General features: G+C 38.5%; 2 protein-coding genes across 5 annotated transcripts in view; both read right to left on the minus strand.

Moving 5' to 3' along the window:
* Positions 1 to 825: 825 nt before the first annotated feature.
* LOC122069234 (pentatricopeptide repeat-containing protein At3g12770-like) lies at positions 826 to 4,384 on the minus strand. The gene has a single exon (XM_042633203.1). It carries the CDS (start codon positions 4,110 to 4,112, stop codon positions 1,959 to 1,961), a length of 2,154 nt encoding a protein of 717 aa, XP_042489137.1. The 5' UTR covers positions 4,113 to 4,384; the 3' UTR covers positions 826 to 1,958.
* Positions 4,385 to 13,089: 8,705 nt separating this feature from the next.
* Positions 13,090 to 21,023, minus strand: part of LOC122069238 (protein phosphatase methylesterase 1) — a 52,790-nt gene continuing 44,856 nt past the window's right edge. The window contains exons 13-15 of one of the 4 annotated variants that reach the window (XR_006137407.1): positions 14,842 to 14,981; positions 13,724 to 13,824; positions 13,360 to 13,442 (exon numbers count right to left, since the gene is read on the minus strand). Coding sequence is in view for 2 of the 4 variants with exons in the window: in XM_042633207.1 (XP_042489141.1) it covers positions 13,346 to 13,442; positions 14,842 to 14,981 (237 nt within the window). In the remaining 2 variants the exon portion in view is untranslated. Of the gene's footprint in view, positions 13,443 to 13,723; positions 13,825 to 14,841; positions 14,982 to 21,023 lie in introns of all 4 variants that reach the window. The other 3 variants (XR_006137408.1, XM_042633207.1, XM_042633208.1) reach the window with 3 other exon arrangements.

The following is a 21,023-nucleotide window of genomic DNA, read 5'->3' on the forward strand; positions in this document are numbered from 1 at the left end:
GCAGCCATGATGAGAGCATGTTTCACTGCTAGGGCTTCTGCAATTACTGCGTAGGAATGGCCAATTCATTTGATATATTTTGGTAAAACAGCATATAAAATCACCTTGATGATCTCGGCAAATGTCTCTCAAGACTTGCTCCATCGTCATGAAAATAATGTCTTGTTGACTGTGGTGGGCAGCAGGCGATGAGACAGAATCTGAAGTGAAATCATAAGCGAAAGTAAGAGTTAAAGAAGACTGTTTGCTGGGAAAATGTTGTTGTCTGAAAGTAACATTGATATATATATGCTAACCACAGATGCTATACAATTTCTAATTATTTACCCCAAGGGTACCTTGGTAGGCAAAGTTCCAACACTTGACAATCAAGAAGAGGTCATCAGCTCAAGTCTCCATGGGGCTTACCTATGAGCACTCTTTAAAGACTATGATTGATATCCAAAATGTAATGAGAGTAGACATGACAGTATGAAGGGATGTCAAAATCTGCATTGAATCCAGCATCCTTCCACCAAAATGACTTGGAATGCCCTATACAGCAATACAGGATGCCCTTGCATAACTCTCTCACTTTCTAACATAAGGAAGTTCTTTCAAACAACTTTTTCGCTAGGGATAATTGGATGTGAAGAGATTCACCTTCAAAGTTGAGCGAATTAAGCACAAATTACACAGAAGGGTGGTCCCAGCTCCTTTTATTGTAATTAGGCAAGGCTCTTCCAGGCACCATGTATCTGTTCATGCTAGTCAATATTAAGTTTCTGGTTACCTATTGAATAGCATACATTAATTTCTCTGAGCTTTGTTGAGTTCTTCTGGTGATGTTTCCAAACTTCAATCAGCATTTCTAGCACTCTTTCCTCTTCAGTGAGAATTAAAGCGATTACAGGAACATAAAAATACAAAGATTTAAAGGCACTCCTTTCATCAAAGAGAAAGGCACAAAGTACTCCTAGAATAGGTAATAAATATAGAACTAATTTACGACCTTATATGCTCCTTCACATTGTTGCTCAATTCTACAATAATCAAAATCATTCTTCCTTGTTTTATATTTTCATCCATAACAAGTATGGGCATAGATATGAGTATGAAAATGGAGCTTTTTCATGATTACAAAAATGAATGGAAAAAACTTACCAATGCAACAGTAAACTCCACTACCTCTTTTTGCAACAATACTTTGGTGATATAATTACTCCCCAGCAAGTTACTAACCAATGCAACAGTAAACTCCACTGTCAAAGTGGTAGATCCAATGGGCATTTTTCGCCCCAGCAGCTTGGAAATGAGTTGGTCACTTTGTGGCAATCACAAAATACATAGATTCCTGGTGATCCTGATGCCTGTCCCAGGAACTGCTTTGGTAAAGCCAAAGCAACGGCCAACCACTCAATTTGATCCCAGAGCATCTTTTCCTTCACCTCTTCCATCATACAGCCAGAACTTATATCAGGGGCATGTGCCTGCCCTTTCTTGGAGTGTCAAGCTGTCTTTTCGGAGGTTGAAGCAATTGTGCATGAGGGCGGTCTCCTATCTCCTTGAGAGTCCAAGTCATGTCTTCCATCTTGGAATATATTCTCTATGACTCGAGTGAAAAACGAAGGAGAGAATACAAAAACTGAAGCCACATCTAGAAAGCACAAAATCGTCAAAAATGGAGTTTCCAGAGAAAGCCTGAAAATGCATTTCTGGGGGCTATGCCTTAATTGATATTCTTTGATCCTTTCTAGAAACTTTTTGAGAGCTTCCACATGCCCTTGCCTAGTCTTTGACTTGATAATCATATTGTCAACATAGACTTCCCCCTTCCTTATGTATAAGGTCATGGAGTGCTGTGGTCGCTGTATGACTTGTATCCAACTAGAATCAATGAACTACCTTTTCCAATTCAACATAACTTTATCCTGGTTTTTCTTTGGTCCCTTTGGAATAAAATTTTGGTCAATAAGTACTCACCAGTAATCACCACAAGAACAAATACCATTTTTAAAGTGGTGGAACCGATGTGCATCTCTCATGATAATCTCTCGACCCAAGTGCTTGGAAATGAGTTTGGTCACAGTGTGACAATCACAACATATACGTAGGTTCTTGGTGATCGTGATGACTGTCCGAGGAGCCGTGTTAATAAGAGCAAAAGCAATGGCTAGGCGCTCACTGTGATCCCAAAGCATCTTCTCCTTCACTTCTTCATTGACATCATATAACACAGAACTTGTATCAGGGGTGTAACCAGCCTCTTTGAGTTGCCAATGTAAGTCTTCCAACTTGGAATATATACTCTCTGATTGTGGGTGTGACTTGTCGCCAACTGAAAAACAATGAACTACCTTTTCCAACTCAACGTAGCTGCATCCTGGTTGTTTCTTCAGCCCCTTCGATCTCACAATGGCTCTCACTCTTTCCACATCATCCCATCTTTTCTCCACTGCATAAATGTTTGAGAGAGAAATGTATGGAACAACAGCTTTTGGGTTCAAATCAAAAGCATTCAAGGCCGCAATCTCTGCTAGCTTGACATTGTGGTGGACTCGACAAGCAAACAGAAGTGAAGCCCAGATGTCATGTGTAGGTTTTACTTCCATGGTTTTGATCAACTTATATGCTTCATCTAAACGCCCTGCTCGGCCGAGGAGATCTACCATACAGGAATAATGCTCAACTTTACGCTCCATATCGTACTCCTTTGCAATTTTGTAGAAAATATCACATCCCTCATTCACTAACCCTGCATGGCTACATGCTGACAAAACTGATGTGAAGGTAACCTCATCTGGCCTAATATTCATTGCCTTCATTTGATTAAAAACAGCTATAGCCTCCCTTCCCTTCCCATGCAGTCCATATGCAGCAATCATAGCACTCCAAGAAATCAAATTTTTCTCAGGCATCTCCTCAAAGACTTGACATGAACAGCCCAATCTCCCGCATTTGGCATACAAGTTTCCAAGTGCAGTTCCCACAATTGTATGCACAGAAAATCCTTTTCTAGTGAGAAAAGCATGAACAGACATGCCAAATTGCAAAGCTGTAATTTGATCACAAGCTCCAAGTACAGCAATGAAAGTAACTTGATCAGGCTCTATACCTTCTGAGAGCATTTGGTTAAAATGTCTCAGACTTTCAAAAGCATCTCCACTCTTGGCATAACCCAAAATCATGGAATTCCATGAGACAGTATCTCTCTCATACTTCTCAAATAACCATCTTGCATAGACCATAAAATTGCAATTACAATATACATAGATGAGAGAGTTAATCACAGAAATATGAAGTCCATAATTATTTCGAATAATATAACCATGCATTTGTCTACCCAGCTTCCATGCCCTCATATTGGCACAAGCAGGGAGGACGGTGACCAATGTTGCACAATCTGCTCTTTCTCCAGATCTACTCATCAGACTAAAAATCAATAAAGCCCCTTCGGGGTTTCCATTTTTTGTGTACCCTGAAATCATTGTGTTCCAAGAAGTTAAGTCTCTGATGGGCATTCTATCAAACATCTTCCTAGCAGCCTCCATGTCCCTACATTTGGAATACATTGACAGGAGAGAATTACCCACGTAGATATCAGATTCCAACCCACGAATTACTATCTCAGAATGGATCTTCCTTCCAATTTCCACATCCAACAGATCACCACACGCCTTGAGAACAAAAGGGTATGTAAAATTATCTGCCTTTTGACCAAAAAACAACATTTCACGGTACAGAGCAAGGGAATCCAAAGAGAAACCATTGCAGGCATATCCCCTAATCATGCAATTCAATGAGAACGAGTTTTTCAATATGATATCATTGAAAATAATACGGGCTTCACTCATGTTACCACAAATTGCATAAAAGGAAGAAAGTTTGGTATTTAGGTAAGTGTTTTCAACGAGAAGGCCCGAAGAAATCATGTGGGCATGGAGCTGCTTACCTTTATGGTATGATTTGGAGTTGGTAAATAACTGTAAGAGAGTTCCACATTGTAGAGAAGTAAGAGAATGTGTCTGAGCTTTTTCTTTTGTGAGTTGGCTGGTGTAGGAGTCGATTTGAAGGAAATATTGGAGTTTTCTCTGGTGGGTTTTGAAGGGTTTAAGCAAAAGAGCGCCATTCATGAAGGAGATTGAGAACCAAGAAAATTTAAAGGGGATGAAAGATCTATTTTTAGTTTGTTCTGAATTTTCATGAAAAGATTCAAGTATCCAGGTTTTTGAATTCTAGGAGCAGTTTAGTCTTTTGAAAAGGATATTTGGTGTTCCGTTTAGTGGTCGGAGATCGTAGTTGGGCCGCACTGGAAGACTTTCTTTCGCCTGTTAGGGTTCTATCTCAAATAAGGGTATTGAGAGATCGACCTCTATATCTTCTTGAATTTCAGTATTGGTTTTCAAATGACCTCTGCCGTTAGGCGTTATGCCCCGACCATGGTTCGCAAAAATGCGTTTAAAACACGTTTTCTTTTTTTGCTATTTAAAATACGTTTTCCCATATACTTTCCAAAAATACTTGGAAAAACTCTAAATGGCAAGCATTCCCATTCTAAACACGTTTAAAACGTATTTAAACACGTTTCCCTTTTTTTTTTTTTTGAGTTTTTTAAGACTTAACTTGTTAAATATAATGTCTACTTAATTGACCATATTTCTCTCTCCCGAACTTTGATCGACTTGATTCTTTCGATGATTTGAAACTAACTCAATGGCTTATATTTCTCATAATATCACATTCGACTCAATATCAATGTATGGACCTTAAAATTGAGATCCAAACTGATGCATTTATGAAAAAATATTTCTAAAGTGATGACTCCCAATTCAAACTGAACATAAATTGCTCCAAAAATATTTTGACTATGTTGACAACAATTAACAATATCATAACCAAACCACATTGCTCAATAAAACTTGGACATATGTGGTGTATGAATTTTGAATTAGTGTTGGATGATATTCAATTATATGCCATAAAACTTATAATGAGACATGAGATATATATGCATTAGTGTTAGATATTGTAGTTATTTTGAATATTAGATGCAGATATTCATCATGTAATAATTCCTTAATTTATACGAGTATATAACCGTTTTTTTGTTCCGTTTGTTTGAAATCTACACGTTTAAAACTCGTACCATCCATTTTTCGTTTTTTCCATTCTCTATTTTTTTGACTGTATCGTTTGAAATTTTTTACTGTTTAAAACCCGTACCGTCTATTTTTGTATTTTTTTTCCTTTCGTGTTTTTGCTAACAATGGACCAGACCACTTCCTCTTGTTCATAGTTCCCACAGATCGAGAAGTCTATCTACAGTCTGCACAATCGATATCGATACTGATCCGGATTGGATCGGATCGGTGGGTATCGATTGATTTTGCCCCTGCTTTTTATAAAAAGTAATATTTTTTTACTATTTTACACCTGAACCATTCCGGATTGATCAGGGATCAGGGATTGGTCTCAGCCAATACCGATTTAATACGGCTAGACCGATACTTGCAACCACACTGCACAAACCTCATCTTTATTTTGAAACAATAGATGATGCCAGATCAACACATTTCAAAGAGACCACTCAAAAGACGGATCAGGCTCCTCTGTAGCGCGACGGTAAGTGTAACGCACATCTAACTATCAGGAATGTTCATGCACACAATCCAAGTTGTTCAAATGCAGCCCAAGACATTTCTGATTGTTGAATGCACGTTACACTGTTATAGGGTGTCGCGCGACAAAGGATCCCGATCCCTCAATGGACACCTACAAATGTGTAGACTTTGATGGCTGTAACTATGTGAGAACATTGGATAGTTCCCAAAAGGAAACACCCTCTCTAAAATTGGTGTACCCAGGGTATGAGGTTCCCGCATGTGCGAGGTCTGAAGAGGTGAGAACTACGCAGCCTTACCTTGAGAATGTTAAGAGGTTGTTTCGACCACTTGATCACCAAGTCACAACAATAACAACAATGTCCAAAATCTTATCCCAACTTAATGGGGTCGGCTACATGGAGATTCCAAGCAAGAACGAGCATGAAGATCCATGCAAAAAGATTGACGGGTTATGGCTAATTATAATAAGTGCCAACTGTCAACTAGACGCACCACTACAAATCAGCCACAGGCTTATAACAACAATAATAAGGTATCGGATGTCTACCCGACATATCATTAGGTTGCAGCATTCGTACCTTTACCGTTGGACCAAGCGCCCATTCGTACGTCTCTATCTTTTTTTTTGCAGAAAACATCATCTGTATCACTATAGAAATAAGGAATGATGTAGAATCACCACTTATATTAAAGTATAGGACTCAAATGAAACATACATGATTCAGTAATGGGCTACAATAGAGACTGGTCAAATCAAAGACCAGGGTACGAGTCAAGTTGAGGACTAATGAAGGTATTAGGTACTTTGGTCCACCTAGTTAATCTAGTCTTCCTATTTAATTGTACAAAATAAAATGAAATACAAGACTTAAAAGTGAAGTCCTAACATCAATCTTTTTAAATATTAAGCAACTAGTAGGCAAACTGTGTGTTGAGACTTGCACCTAGGCCAAATCCAGATCAATCTACTCTTTTTGTGTAGCTATATGAAGATGTAATCTTCTTCACCCTTGTGGCGTGATACTCTTTTGTCCACTTCTCTTCTCCAATTCACTCTTCTCCTCACCCTTGTCTTGTGCCGTTACTCTCCATCCATTTATTCACTCTTCACAAACCATGATTTCCATTATCCCTCTCCTTTGTGTTGTCTCTGAAATGTGCCACCAACTTCAGTGTAGAAACAATAGTACATTGAGCATTGTCAGATCTGGGAGAGCCATGTCACCGGCTTCATTACAACAGACACAATAATGATCAGAGAGTAGGCATTGTTGGTCAGAGTAGCAACAACAAGGCTAATCGAACTAAGAGCTATATTGCCAACTCCAGGACAAAATCAATGATCAATGTTAGATCTGAAAAAGCCACTGGCCACTGCCACAATCGACCTACTATTGGTTATTTGGCTATATGGCTCTATTTCTTGGTTTAAAAGCATTGTTTGATATCTGCCGACCAGTTTAGCGTAGAAATGACATCCGGAGATGTTGAGAGATCAATGTATAGAGAAAATGTAGACAAATACTGTCAATCATTTCCTCCCCATAATTTTGATCTAGGTTTACGTTAATTTTGTTTTGGAAGTTAAACTTTCAAAATATATTTCTTCTCTTTTGTGTTGCGATTCTTTGCCTTCAACTCTATTAATCATCATGGACCTAAGATCACAACTTTCACTTGTTAATCACCCAATGCTAGAGCCAGAATTAGAGACAGAAAGGAATATCAGAAATTCTCTATGCCAAATCCATTTTCTTATCAATTACAAACTTCAAGTGGCCACTACGAAAAGTTAAGACCAATAGTAAATGTCATTTACTTGGCAATTACAAAAGTTAATGCCATTTGCTTGGTAGTTACAAGTTTCTATAGTTACAAAAGTAAATGTCATTTGCTTGTAAGTCTGTTACAAGAGTAATGGACATTTCTTTTCTCCATTATGTTATGTTTGCTACCTTATCAGTATTATTACTAGGGAGATTGTTCTGGTTTTGCCCATCCACTAGATAGCTCTGATACCAACTGTGATACTTGAGTTTTAGTAGGCACAATTTTCGCTCACAATGAAAGGGGGATGCCCTTTTATAGACTTACAAATGGACTTCAAACTATTACAAATCCATATTTTTAGAGAATTCTAGATTTTATATTCTTACAAAACCATAACTTTTAATAAAGTAAACATATATTTATCTAGGACCCTCTAAAATAATCAGATGAGGATGCCACGTGGATTCTTGCCATTTCTTCTGTCGTCCAATTCTCTAGAAACTCTAGGCATTGTTGTTGAATGTGAATGATGAGTAAATGATAGGAGATTGTGGGTAGGTCTCATGCTATCCTAGTAGAATGTATTATTATTGCTAGGATTGAGTGATAGTCAACATCATTATGAGTGCACACAGTGTGCATGAAATGGCATCAATTTCTTGAGTTTAGGCTTCGAAATTTATAGGAAACTTGGTCAAAAGTGAAAAGGACTTGAAAATGGGTATGATATCGGATAAGTATTGGAACCAAGGTTTTTGTATGTGGTTGATTGGTGGAAAGGGGTCTATGGAAGAGAATGATGATACATTTAGTATTATCTAGATAAAATTGTAGAGGTCTAACCATTGCTTATCAGATTGGAACTTGGTGTTTATATATATGATTGACATGGTACTGGTATAGACAGAACTTATCTATGGTAAAGAGGGTAAGATGTGGGTAGTCAGGGTGGTATTTGACACAATCATATTGAAGTCCACATTTGTACACAAGAACGAGAAGGAGTTGTTGAAATGTGTTATGGCTGAAAGAGATGATAGTTTTGATTAACACGTTAAGGAATATTTCTAGAGAAGGAGGTTGATGAGAAAAGAGGTTGGACTAGATGAGGAAATTTACCAAAATATTTTTACTACCTATAATGTGCTTGACTTTGAATGACCACTTAGTGAACCAATCTACCCATCGGAGTAACTGAAAATGAAGGAGGAATCTTGTAGTTTTTTGGAAGAACTTCAATAGCAAAGAATGTGTCTTATGCAAGTTCATCATGTAGAGTAAACAAACCCGATGTCTTTATCAAGGCAGACATCATATGGATCTTAGAATTAGAAGAGCATATGTATGAGCTTTTCTTCCTTCTTCTAGGTTGGGCAATTTTTAGCAAAATGGCATTTTTACCATAAACATAGGACTTGTCACTGTTCTTGCCGCATAATTTCTTTTTTATGTAAATACTTCCATCATTTCTTGAAGGGAGGCTTCTACCTGAAGGGCTTTCTTGTAGGAGAATAGATTCTCGAATAGTTGCTTTCCTTTGGGGCCATTTCTTCTTTGTAGAATAGTCACAAGATTTGTGATCTTTACATTAGATCTTCAAATAGGTCTTCTCATAAACATTTTTGGGCTTAAAAGAAAGTTTATCTCATTCTTGAAGAAATTTCTTCTGGTTGTAGGGCTTATTGAGAACAGTAAGATTTTTGATGAATTTCTGCAAAGGATAGACGTTTGCCTTGTTATTCACAAAGCTTTGAGGCTTCATCACTAAGAAGTTCAGGAACTGATCTGAGAAAAACTCTCTTAAGCGTAACATCATCAATCGACGGCATTCTGTCAAAATGCTTATCGAGATCTTTTTTTGGAAAGAGCAGCATTTCATTTGCATGAATTCTTCTTTAGCTTTTTCTTTGAAATCTTGGGGAGGACTAAGAAATTGATTGTGAAAAGTGACAATGAATACTTCAACTAATCCTAACAGTATTAACTAGAGTTGCATGTATTCACTAAGAGAGCGTAACCTTCCTTGAGTTTTGATAAGAACTTGGAGATGACAAAATTGGTTGTAGCACCTTCCTAGAGGAGTTCTATTGTGAGCTAAGCATGGAATTCATATATCTTATCTGGACATTTGGAGACAGGAATATCATCAAAGGTGAAGAAATGTTTGGGTTCTTGATTCTGAAAGGGGCTACCATAATGAACAGGTTAGTTGTCTAAGTTATTGTGGCCATGGATTCCATTTCATCGTTGTTGAACTCAACTATAGGTTCTGTAGTATTTGCAGTAACTAGGGGTGTCAACGGTCCGGGTTGGTGCGGTTTCGGTCCGGTTCCACCGGTTTCGGTGTGACTTTGGAACTAACCGAAACCGCCCCATTAAGGAATTATCGGTTTCGGTCCGGTGTCGGCTTCGGTGCGGTTTGGGTTCGGGTTGTACCGGTTTGGATTTATCAGGTTCATTTCGGTTTGGATCGGTTTTTTAAACCGGTATGGACCATTAGCTTGGGCACTTGGGCTTGGGCGCTTGGGCAGTTGGGCTTGGGCACTTGGGTTTTGACAGGTTGAACTTGAATAGTTGATAAATGTTGGGCTTGGGCACTTGGGCTACTGTTGGTCCAGTTGGACACTTGGGGCCTTGGGCTTCTCCCACTTGAGAGTTGGCCCAGTTAGATTAATGAGTTTTAACTTTTAAGTCCGGTTTTATATCGGGCCGGTTTGGATCGGTTCCGGTTTCGGTGCATATTTCCGGTGTTTCCGGTGGCCCAATGGTCTAACCCGAACCGAACCGAACCGAGACCGGATTCAATTTTAAATACAAACCGAAACCGGCCCGATAAGCCACCGGTTCGGTTTGGATCGGGCTTAATCGGTTCGGTCCGGTCCGGTTTAACCGGTCCGGTTTAGATATTGACACCCCTAGCAGTAACCATGAAGTACAACTGAAGGATATCAGAGTTTTTTGAATCTGAGGCATCACTGGAGGAAAGGGGTATGGCTTGGCACGCTGGATTTGAAGATAGGTTTTGGATTGGGGCTCTTAAGTAAGAGGTAATTTGGTTGGGATTTTCTATAAGAGCTGCAGGTGGGTGGAGGTTGAGTTACTGGTGGAACATATTGGATAAATTTGGGGTACCTGTTGTGGGTAAAGGGAAAGATATAGTAGGTTGGGTTATGGTAATATTTGTATGTGTAAGTTGAGGTGGAGGACTAGAAGCATATGCTTGTTGTTGACCTGTTCGAGGTTTAGGCTGGTGGTGGAGTTGTCGCTGCTGGTTATGGACTGCTTTTAGCATGTCAATAGGGAAAGGGTTACTTGGTTTCTGGATAAGTAAAGGAATGAGGTTTGGATCACCAACATTCATGTGAGAATCATTAAAGTTCTCATACGGTCTAGATGAAGGAACAAAATATGGTAGAATAGATGGTTGTGGTGAAGATTGAAAAGATTGGGTTCAAGTTGATTCTCCGAGAGTTTAAAGTTGAACCTCAAGGAAACCTTCTTTTTTCCTTTTTCTTTTTCTACTAAGACGAATGAGGCATGTAAGACAGTGTGGCTGAATTCCACTCTTTGGCTTCTAGCCTTGTGTAATTCATTTATGTTATCTAAATAGAACTATTTTTAACCCTCCGCAAAAAATAATAATAATAATAATAATAATGGTACTTGATCACTTAGTACATATATATACATTGTGTGTTCTTTGTTATCTATTTTAATTTGGGTCTTTCCCCTTTCAACCACTCAGTAACATATAACACATGAAAATAAGGGTGCTGAAATATGAGATAACTTTCTAAATGAATTCTTAGTCTATTTATTAACATTGCCATTCTGGCCACTTTGCTCGAGGTCCGCTAATAAATATTTTAAGAAATGCACTCAATTCATTTTTTTTTTTTGGGTGGGGGGGGGGGGGGGGAGGTTAAGAATTCATCTACTTTCAAGTTCAAGGTTTTTTCACCAAAAAAATAGGTTCAAGTTCTCACTGACTTTAGTTAGAGAATCAATAACATTTGACAAAGTAGATTTTTTTTTTTTTTCAATAGGTTCCAGGGAAGAAACTGAGCTATCAATTTTTGAACTCACTGAGAGTCAAATTTGAGAGTATCACTCTCATTTGATAGCATTGAGATATACTTCTACTTCTTGAGGGAAAGAAATTTTGAAGAAAGATTTTCAAACTCGTTTAATAATTCACTAAAAACACATTGTAATTCTTATACGAAGTACTTCTTACCATATAAGCTTTTTTAATCATGCCTTCACTTATATTAAAAATAAAAGGGAAAAGGCTGTTGGAGCCTAAGCCGCATGCTACACCCCTCACATGGACTATTACATTTTCTTTAAAAGAAAAATAATGATTAAAACAATCAATGTGAAAGTGCGTCGGATAACTTGCTAGCTCCGAGAACCGTCTCCCAATATGAAAAAATAGTACAAGAATAACATATAGGTATGCATAACCAAGTGGGATATAAAAATACATGAAAACCAATTATGATAGGGTTTTCACATTCGGCATTGCCATCAACAAAAAGACTAACATTTGATAGCACTAGGCAGAAAGAGATCCAACTATGACAGGACTCTCACCTTCGGCATCACCATCTATAAGAAGATCTACCATAAGGGAATTCCTAGCTAGTCAAAACGAATCTTAATTTCCCAAATATGTCCCACATTAACCTCATGTCTCACACAATCCAGGTAATGATCCATAAGAAAGGATGTTGAAGATTTGCTACCGTTTGGCTCCATTTTTTTTTTTTTTTTTTTTTCCAAATAATCTTCTTAAGCTTGGAGTACGAAACTAATGGTCTGCATGATAACCATTCTATTTTTGGGCTAAATTTCTATTCAGAATTGATTTTTCCTGGGCCACATTGGTGGGCAAAAAAACACATTTGATAACATTTAGTAAATTCTATTTCTAAGCTAGAAAACAAAAATGTGATTGTTAAGTGCATATTAATTTTGGAGTATGGAACTTATATAAATTTATAAAATGTCATTCAATACCCAAAATTTTGACATATGCGGTGGTAGTGGTATGGCGGTAGTGGTATGGCGATAGAGGTGGTGGTGGCAGTGTAGTAGGATGTGGTGGTGGTAGCGGAGATAAAGAACAAAAAAATTGAGAAATAAAGAAATAGAATGATTATCGTGCAGGCCCTAAGTCATTTACCTACTAAATTTGAAGATAGTTTTGTAGGATTGGCACAGGAATCAGAGATTCGTTTAAAGAGGCATTTATTATTGTAAATATTATCAAGTATCTCTATAGCCCATAAGTGGGTTGGGTTCTGGGAGTGGCAGATTGGGGTTCGTCATAGCCTTCGACATTTCTAGCATAAGTGGCCACTGTCGACTCGAACCCAATGCATCTTCATGCCGGGGCACAAGCTTTAACCATTGTACCAAGGTTTCCTGTCACGATTCACTGTGCAGTTTCATCTACATCTGATAACTGATTTCCTGAATGTTAAGAAACAATCATGACAGCAGCCTTTAAAGAAACTGAAAGCGACGCTTTTGATACCCAACCACAGCCTCTACTTCCACAAGAAAAAGGAAACTATACTGCAAATATTGATAAGAGACTGGGAAGTACAAAACTGGTTGTTGAATACACAGGTTGGATCGTAGACATTTCAGTTCTAATATATCATTCTCTCCAGATTGCTATAATATATTATGGTAGATGTTGTGTATGTATTGTGAAAGTTTTTCACTCTCATTTGAGTGTGAGAAATATTCTATTTAAGTTTTTCAAATGCAACAGAAAACCAGTGTACAAAATGAGCAAACCAACCATGTTGAGAGAAAAAAAACAACCAAAAAGAAAACTTTTTGAGACCAACCTTAAAAGATTCAGCATGGAAGGCTTGCTCCGTCCGTCTTTAAATTGCTATCCTACCTGAACTTACAAATAAAATCAGTGGTTTCAGCATTGACAGTACAATTTCATCTCAGATGTTTTTCAAAACAAGCATCTGTGCCGCCTGCTTGAGTCCTTCGGCATCTATCATAATGTTACTATTGTTGTGGCCGACGTAGCCCCGGGATCTGTGAAAGATTTGAAACCAAAGAACAGCAAAGTATTTACGATTGATGTATCTATTTATATTCGCACGCCCAGTAAATCACATTCAGATTACATTGAAAAAAAAAAAAAAAAAACGATCGCTAACATGCATAATGAAGTGTTTCCTGCAAAGTTCAATAATGATAAGGTGAAGCATAAGAAAACAAAATACATATCAAGTTGGGCTATTGTGTAGGGTCTGGTACAGGATTATAAGTGGTCAGTACTGCAGTTAGTGGAGGTATAAATCTGTCAGTCATACCTTGTGAAGGTTTCAGAGAGTTAAGTAGCTCTTCCACTTCCAAGACAAATTCTCCTGTTTGTAACTCATAAACTGCAGGTAGGTCATTGGTGTATCATACCCTGATGATATAACAGAATGAAAAGTAGTTGTGTCACACATCATGGGGTGAAGGTGATCTTCCTTTGGTTCATTAGATGCTTTGCATATAGAGAAAATATATTTTATTACTTCTTCACCTTTAAACGTTGTCAGAGGTAAGTCACCAATGAAAGCATTTTCTCTTTTCCGGGTTCCTAACAACCAGAAGCGCAGCCTTATATTCATTCTTGCACATGTTTCTCCTCTTTTCTATTCTTTTCTCCTATTCATTTCTATGTTGTGATTAGATATGCATCAATTAATCCATCTCTTATTATTTTTTTTAAATGTCAATTGATCCATCTCAGTTCTATGTTTTCCTGTTTGTTGTAGCTGAGATTTTGGGAGTTACAGAGATATAGTCGCACATTGGTTAGGTTCAGTCCTTGGTGCCTTCATATACTTGAGGAGCTATCTCCACTTAATGCCTTAAGGTGTTGGGTTGTACCCTCCAACATGGTACCAGAGCGGGTTCTCACTGTATACATTTCTGAAGTACGTACTGCAACACGTGCTGGGAAGTGTCGAAATTTAATCCACACAGGCTACTAATTAGCCTACAGCCCCCCTTATATAGACCTGGGAGGCCCTCTACCTACCAGTTCGAATTTTTGGGTTAGAAACTTTACAGTTGTGCCAATTGCTTGCGTAGCTGATGCAGCACGCAGAAGGAAGAAGAGCTATCCACCAGCGTGTGGTTATTTTCCTACTCAACCTACTCAGTAGGTGTCTTAATCCTGGTCATGGGGTTATAATTTTCTTATTACGGTGTTTGTTTTCAGTAGGCCTTAGGAGTCTCAGTAGCATTTATTTCCAGTCACTTTCATTAAATCGTAAGAAGTAAATGGAGTAGGAGATTTAGTAGTAATTATGTCAGTTCTATACAAGTGGTAAGTTCTACAACCATACTGCAAACTGCACCTTTCTACTTAATTTTTTTTGGCAATCAGGGTTCAGCTAGTCAATTCTGAAATAGGACCCTATCAAGCAAAGCTGACCTCCTTTGTTTGATGGCTGGCTCATCCTTAAAAACAGACTTTCTGTGAAACTTCTTTTCATTTTTTCTCTTAATCAGTCTCCCTGAATTGAGATTTTCTAGAGGTGTCATTCCTTTCATCAAATGGTAAGTCCTTCGTCCCTGAAAACTCAGCGATTGCAACCGAACACACAAAGTGAACTTTTCAGACCTCATGTGAGAAAGCAGTCATACTTCACCACAAGAAGACAGAGTAGAGTATACGTGTGAAGAACTAAGAGAATAAGAGATGGTAAAAAAGGAAGAGCAAATACCAAGAAGATTCTATTAGTTTGAAAAACAGAATCTATTTCTCCCATTTATACCATGTATGGGGGTAAGTATGCACGTGGAGTAACTTCTAAAATTTTAAAATGAAAGGAGACTTGGTTACTCATTAACTAACTACGACCACCGAAGAATGAAATAACATTAGATATAGACCTATGAAGGACCCTTATTTGATTCCAAAATTGAACGGGTCTGATTGACCATATTCCTACACTTAGCCCTCCAATTGGATGATTCTTCCCAAGCCACATTAATTGTTAATAAACAACAAAACAGCAATTGATAGAACATTTAACTTTCATATATCTCAGTTTTGTGATCAGAAGACTAGTAACTTTTGCTTCTGCAACTTTAAGAATATATTCCATCAAATCTAATCACCAGATATGAAGATATCTATTTTATTCACTGTTTTTTCTTATTTATCCAGAAATCCTCACCAGAAAATACATCTAGTTCCGTCGACCTGGTTTAGAAGACACAAGTCTGTCCTGGGTCAACTGGAAGTTGCATTAGGATTATATATAAAATCATTTCAAAGATCAGTTATCAATTTCTTTTGAAGTGCCCATTTATTCTTTAGACTGTCTAGATTTATTTCCTTAGTCCTTTAGTTCTCTATAAAACATATTATTCTGGGCCTGTCCACAAAGCTTGAATCCTAAATTTGAGGTTTAGATTAGTTAGTTGCATTATTTGGTTTCAGAGCTGTCCCACTCTTGTTCTTTCGTTTATAGTAATCATAGTAGCCACTAGTGAGGCTGAACTTACTGCCATTACTAATTAAGTGGCTGCCATAGAGTGTCACTTCTCACCTTCAAGCGTTCTATTCTTTACAGGCTTATGTTGAAAAACTCACAGCAGCCATAACAGATAAGGAAATAGAAGTTAACCAGCCCAAAAAAGGGGGAAAAATTAAATTAAAACTCCAATTCCCTACAGTCTAATCCTCAGGAGCAACCCACCCCATCTTAAGTCTCCTAATGTCGTACATCAAACACAGCACAAGGTGGTCAGTTTAGATCATAGTGTGGCTCCTCAACAAGAGAATCAGCTCCATGGTATCTTCCCTTGGAAGACCATTGGATGATCCTCCTAATGGAGTTCAAAAGGGAGCTAAGCTGGAGGCAGAAGACTTCTATGGAGATAACTACCTGAAGAAATCTCTTGACTAGGTTCATAGCTTGGAAATATTTTTCTGATGGTATAGGCTAAGTAAGAAAGTTAGTGTTCACTGAGGCAAAGTTAAAACGGAACAGCAAGAAGTACAGGACAGGGTTCAAGGGCATAGCTTGATGAACAACAGGGCAGAAATAAAGGAAGCAATGAAGCAAAGGTTTTAACTCCCCACTACAAACAAAATGCATCACAATATGCATGGTCAAGGCAAGGCAACATCTACAAAAAAATCTGAGATCTGTAACCAGTAACCGGAGAGAGGAGAGAAAGAGAAATTGAGAGCAGAAGAGAGACTGCAAGGAGAGGAGCAGCCAATTGATATGAACCAAGTAACCTGGAACTAGGCTAAAATCCCATCGGCCAACCTTAGCATCTCAACCAAGGTTAGTTTTTTTTTTTTTTGGGTGAATAAATAATTCATTACCAAGAGAAAGAGGAAAAACTCAAGGAGCATTCCTAGTCCTAATGATGGAGTTTGGAAGCTCCTAGGAGTTTACAATATGACAATTTCTAGGGGAGGAATTACAAGTGGTTGTACACCAAGAAACTTTTGCTTTGACATCAAAGAAGATGGAGCTCCAAATCTTATCAAGAGAGCGACCTATGAAATCTGATTTATCGAAGCACAGAATGCAAGTCTTCCCACAGTGTCACAGATGGTCTTTCCACGGAATGTCATATCCATCCAAATCAATTCATGGTGGAATGGGAGGATTGTCCTTTCGTAAGGCCAGCATTTGCAAAGAATCCCTTTCCAAATGGAAGAAGAGACACTGCAAGCAAAGAAGAGGTGCTCTATAGTCTCCGTCTCAGTGCCACATAGGATGCACAATGGATCTGCTGGAATGCCTCTTTGAATGAGAAAGTAGTTTGTGGGTAAGGACTTAGAGAACACTCTCCAAGCCGTGAAGCTTTGGCGGGGAATGTGATGCTTGAACCAAATGAGACGGTATGCCATGGAGATACCGGGCCATGAGTCCTAACAAACTCCCAAGCTGCCTCAGGGGAGAAGGTCATAGTGGAAGAAGGCTTCTAGAGAATGGTGTCCGGCCTAAGCTGCTGGGAAGGAGAGATGACCGGCAAAGAGTTCCAAATGTCCGCTAGCTGCGCCATAGAATGGGCCGGAGGGGACCAATTGTCTGAAGATCGAATATCCGCAACAAGGGAAAATTTGAGAGGCCTGAATCATAAATCCTTCAGGCACTTACAATGTGATAGAAGATTCCCAAGGCGTGCCAGGGATCGAACCAAGGGGTAGTTGCATACTTGCATCTCACAACTGAAGATTCTGAATCCCACAGAACATAGAGGCAACAAAAGCCAATTTCATTGAAAAAATCCTTACACCTTTAACAGAAACTAAAACAGAATTACAATAGGAAAGAAGTAAGAACAGAAACATCCTCTACCTTTAACTAAACTAATCCTTACAAGGGAGGAAGAGAAAATAGAACTCTAAGAAAGCAAAAAACAAATTTAAACTCCTATCTACTAACACACCCCACTGGTATGTTTATTTTAGTGAACCAACTTTATCGAATTGGCTAGTACTCGGTTTGAACCAGAACCAGAAAACTGGTTCAATGGTGAACCAACAGCTGAGTTCATGTCTGAGTTAACTCAGTAACAACAAGGCCAAGTTACTTTGAGTGTGTAAATAAATCTGAGATCTGTAACCAGTAACCAGAGAGAGGGGGGAGAGAGAATTGAGAGAAGAAGAGAGAGTGCAAGGAGAGGAGCAGCCAATTGTGTGTTGCTTCCTCCCTCTATACAGCAAGATAACTAGAAAAAGGAACCTACTCTAACTAGGAAAGTAAACAACCTAGTCTAAACTTGAAAAGGGAACAGGATGATAGCTACATCATGTTTGGACAAACCCCCAACTGTGACTCATATCTTAACAGAATGGGATAAAGATGTTATCTTAGCACAGTTCAGAAATGGTTTGCAGCCTCAGATAACAGTTGGATTGGCTTAGTAGGCCTCCCAGATGGATTGTGTCATCCAAGTTGCTTATCAGGTAGAGAAGCACCTGAGAATGCCTGGAAATAGTAGGTGTGATGTTCCTTCAAGGAAAAGAAGAGGTCTTTTGAGGATGGTATACTCTCAATATATCTATTTGTGTTGTAATAATGGACTTTAGAGATGATGTTAGAATCCAAACAGGTACTTAAGTTCTTTAGGGGTTTATTGCTCCTTGTAATATTCTAGAACATTATCTACATTATTATTATAAATTAAGAGGTAGTGTCAAGTTTTATTCCATTCAACAATTTGATTTTATCTTAAATCTCTCAAATTTCTATTCAGTCTTATTGTTTTTCTTCCTCGCTGCCATACTTTTTTTTTTTCTGATAATGACGGGTATCCAAGCCTTCAGCCTGACTAGTCCCACGGGCCCATACTGACCCCAAAACAGCTTGGATCGGGTCATACTGGGGTTGAATGAGAACCATTCAACTTTCACTGAAAGCAATAAAGAGCACTGAACACCCCCATGTGAGTGGCCCCAAGGTAAGAGGAGGTCGAACTCAGAACCACATGCTTCTTGAGGCAAAGGTCCCTTGCCAACTCAGCTACCCCTTGGGGTTAAATTATTACCATACAATGTTTTCTTGCTGTATTAGTATAATCTTGGAGTTCGGAAACCCTGTTCGGGTTGCTTATGGCCCACCTAAACTAATATCAGCTCATTAAACAAGTTAACGGCAAAACTTTAAACAATCTGAAGCTCCCAAGGAGGGTGAAAAATTGCTAATAATATAGAATCTCAAAACCTACTAAAAAAGTAAGGGACAATCTGGAATTAACTTAAATAGAGGAGGCAATTCTGGAATTCAAATAAAAGGGCGTGAAGTAAAATGGATTTAGCAAATAAGTCTTTAAAGGTAAGAAGGAAGAAATCCTTCTTCAACCTATCAATCCCGAAATTCCAGCGCAAGAGTTCTTCCCGATTTATTCAACCCTCTATCCCAGGCTTCCAAGTTGCAGGAAGAAGTTGAAAAAGGAGGTTCATAATACATTCCTCCATCAAGTCCAGACCATTGATAATTCAATCAATAAGCACCATTCTAAAGGGAAACCCAAGTTGCAGGTAGCGGTAGCAGCAGACCACAGTTGCAAGTCACAGTTCAGACGATAAGGGAAGCTAACAAGGGCAAGGACCTCGGGGTTTGAGTTGCCTTAGGGAGGTGATCTATTCCCTGAAGCACCAGGTCAAGTTAAGTTGCCTTAGTGGGTTCGAACGAACTCAGCCAAGTCCCAAACACCACCAATACATTGAACTGTAACAAGAAAACCAAAATAGAAGGAAGAAGGGGAATAAGGGAGAAGAAGAGAGGGAAGGAACTCACCGAAGGAGGTAAGGATTGAAACGAAAGATAGGAGAGAAAAATAGAAAACCTCAAGACCAGCAGTCACACCTATGGTTTAAAGTATCGGTCCGTATCGTACCGTATCAGCCCTTACCGATACGATACTGACCGATACGATACATGAAATTTTTAAAACCCTTTTGTATCGATACGTATCTTACGATACACACCGATACGCACCGATACGTACCGATACTCTATGGAAAATTCAAAATTGAAGTGAAATGTACGTTTCGGTATGTATCGGTACGTATCGGTATGTATCGACCGATACACACTGATACGTACCGATACGGTCATAAAATGGCCAAAATGGGTAATTTTTTAGAAAAACACAATTTTTTGAGGTGTTTTTGTTCCAAAGTTGCTGCCAACCATTTTTCTCTCTAACTAAAGTGGAAATTAAGGTTGGAAACAAGGATTTTACATTTATGGGACAACTACAAACCTTGGATTCTTAGTGCGATACTCTCAATTTACTGTTTATGCATAATACATGTTATATATAACTTTTTTTAACTATTTTTTTATGCAAAAGTGTATAAAAAAGTGTTTTCTATTTATTTATGTGCATATCTTAGCGTATCTCCGATACGATACGATACCCTACAATACGTATCTTAATTTTGGCCGACCGATACTGCAACCGATACCGATACTTTAATCCTTGGGACTCACACCACACTTACAGTAAACAATAACAACAACCTCAGCCTTATCCCAACTTAATGGGGTCAGCTACATGGATCCAACCAAAACAAAGTAAGAAAAAAATTCCAAACAGAAGGGGGTAGGAAGATGAGAATAAGAGGAAAAAGGCATAGCTCAGTAAGTTAGGAAAATCTCAGCTACATGGATTCTTACCCTCTAATAGGCTCTATCCAAGGTCATACTTGGGACAAAACCGAGACTATGCATGTCATTCCTCACCACTTCGCCTATGAAATCATATCACTTCTTACTCGGGCATCCTCAGTCCTCCTTTGAAAATAGCCACACCACCTCAAATGACTTTCGTGGAGCTTGTCGTTGATCGGGGCAACTAACAAATCAGCTCCAATATGCTCATTTATTACTTTATCATTCCTATTTTTACCGCACATCTATCTCTACATCCTCATCTCAGCTACAAAATAGGTTCTCTATATCCTCATCCCAACATTCCTATAGAATTTTTCCTTGAGCTTTAAAGAGATATGCCAATCACACAACACTCTAAACACACCTCCACTTCTTCCATCCTACTTTAGTTCTCTATGAAACATCATTCCTCTGTCATATTTTTTATTTAAGGTTGACCCCAATATCTAAAACAGCAAAA

The sequence above is a fragment of the Macadamia integrifolia genome, unplaced genomic scaffold (assembly GCF_013358625.1).
Source record: "Macadamia integrifolia cultivar HAES 741 unplaced genomic scaffold, SCU_Mint_v3 scaffold561, whole genome shotgun sequence".
NCBI lineage: Eukaryota > Viridiplantae > Streptophyta > Magnoliopsida > Proteales > Proteaceae > Macadamia > Macadamia integrifolia.

Excerpts from the sequence above, each read along its gene's own strand:
- LOC122069234 (XM_042633203.1), bottom strand. The coding sequence starts at position 4,112 with ATGAATGGCGCTCTTTTGCTTAAACCCTTCAAAACCCACCAGAGAAAA.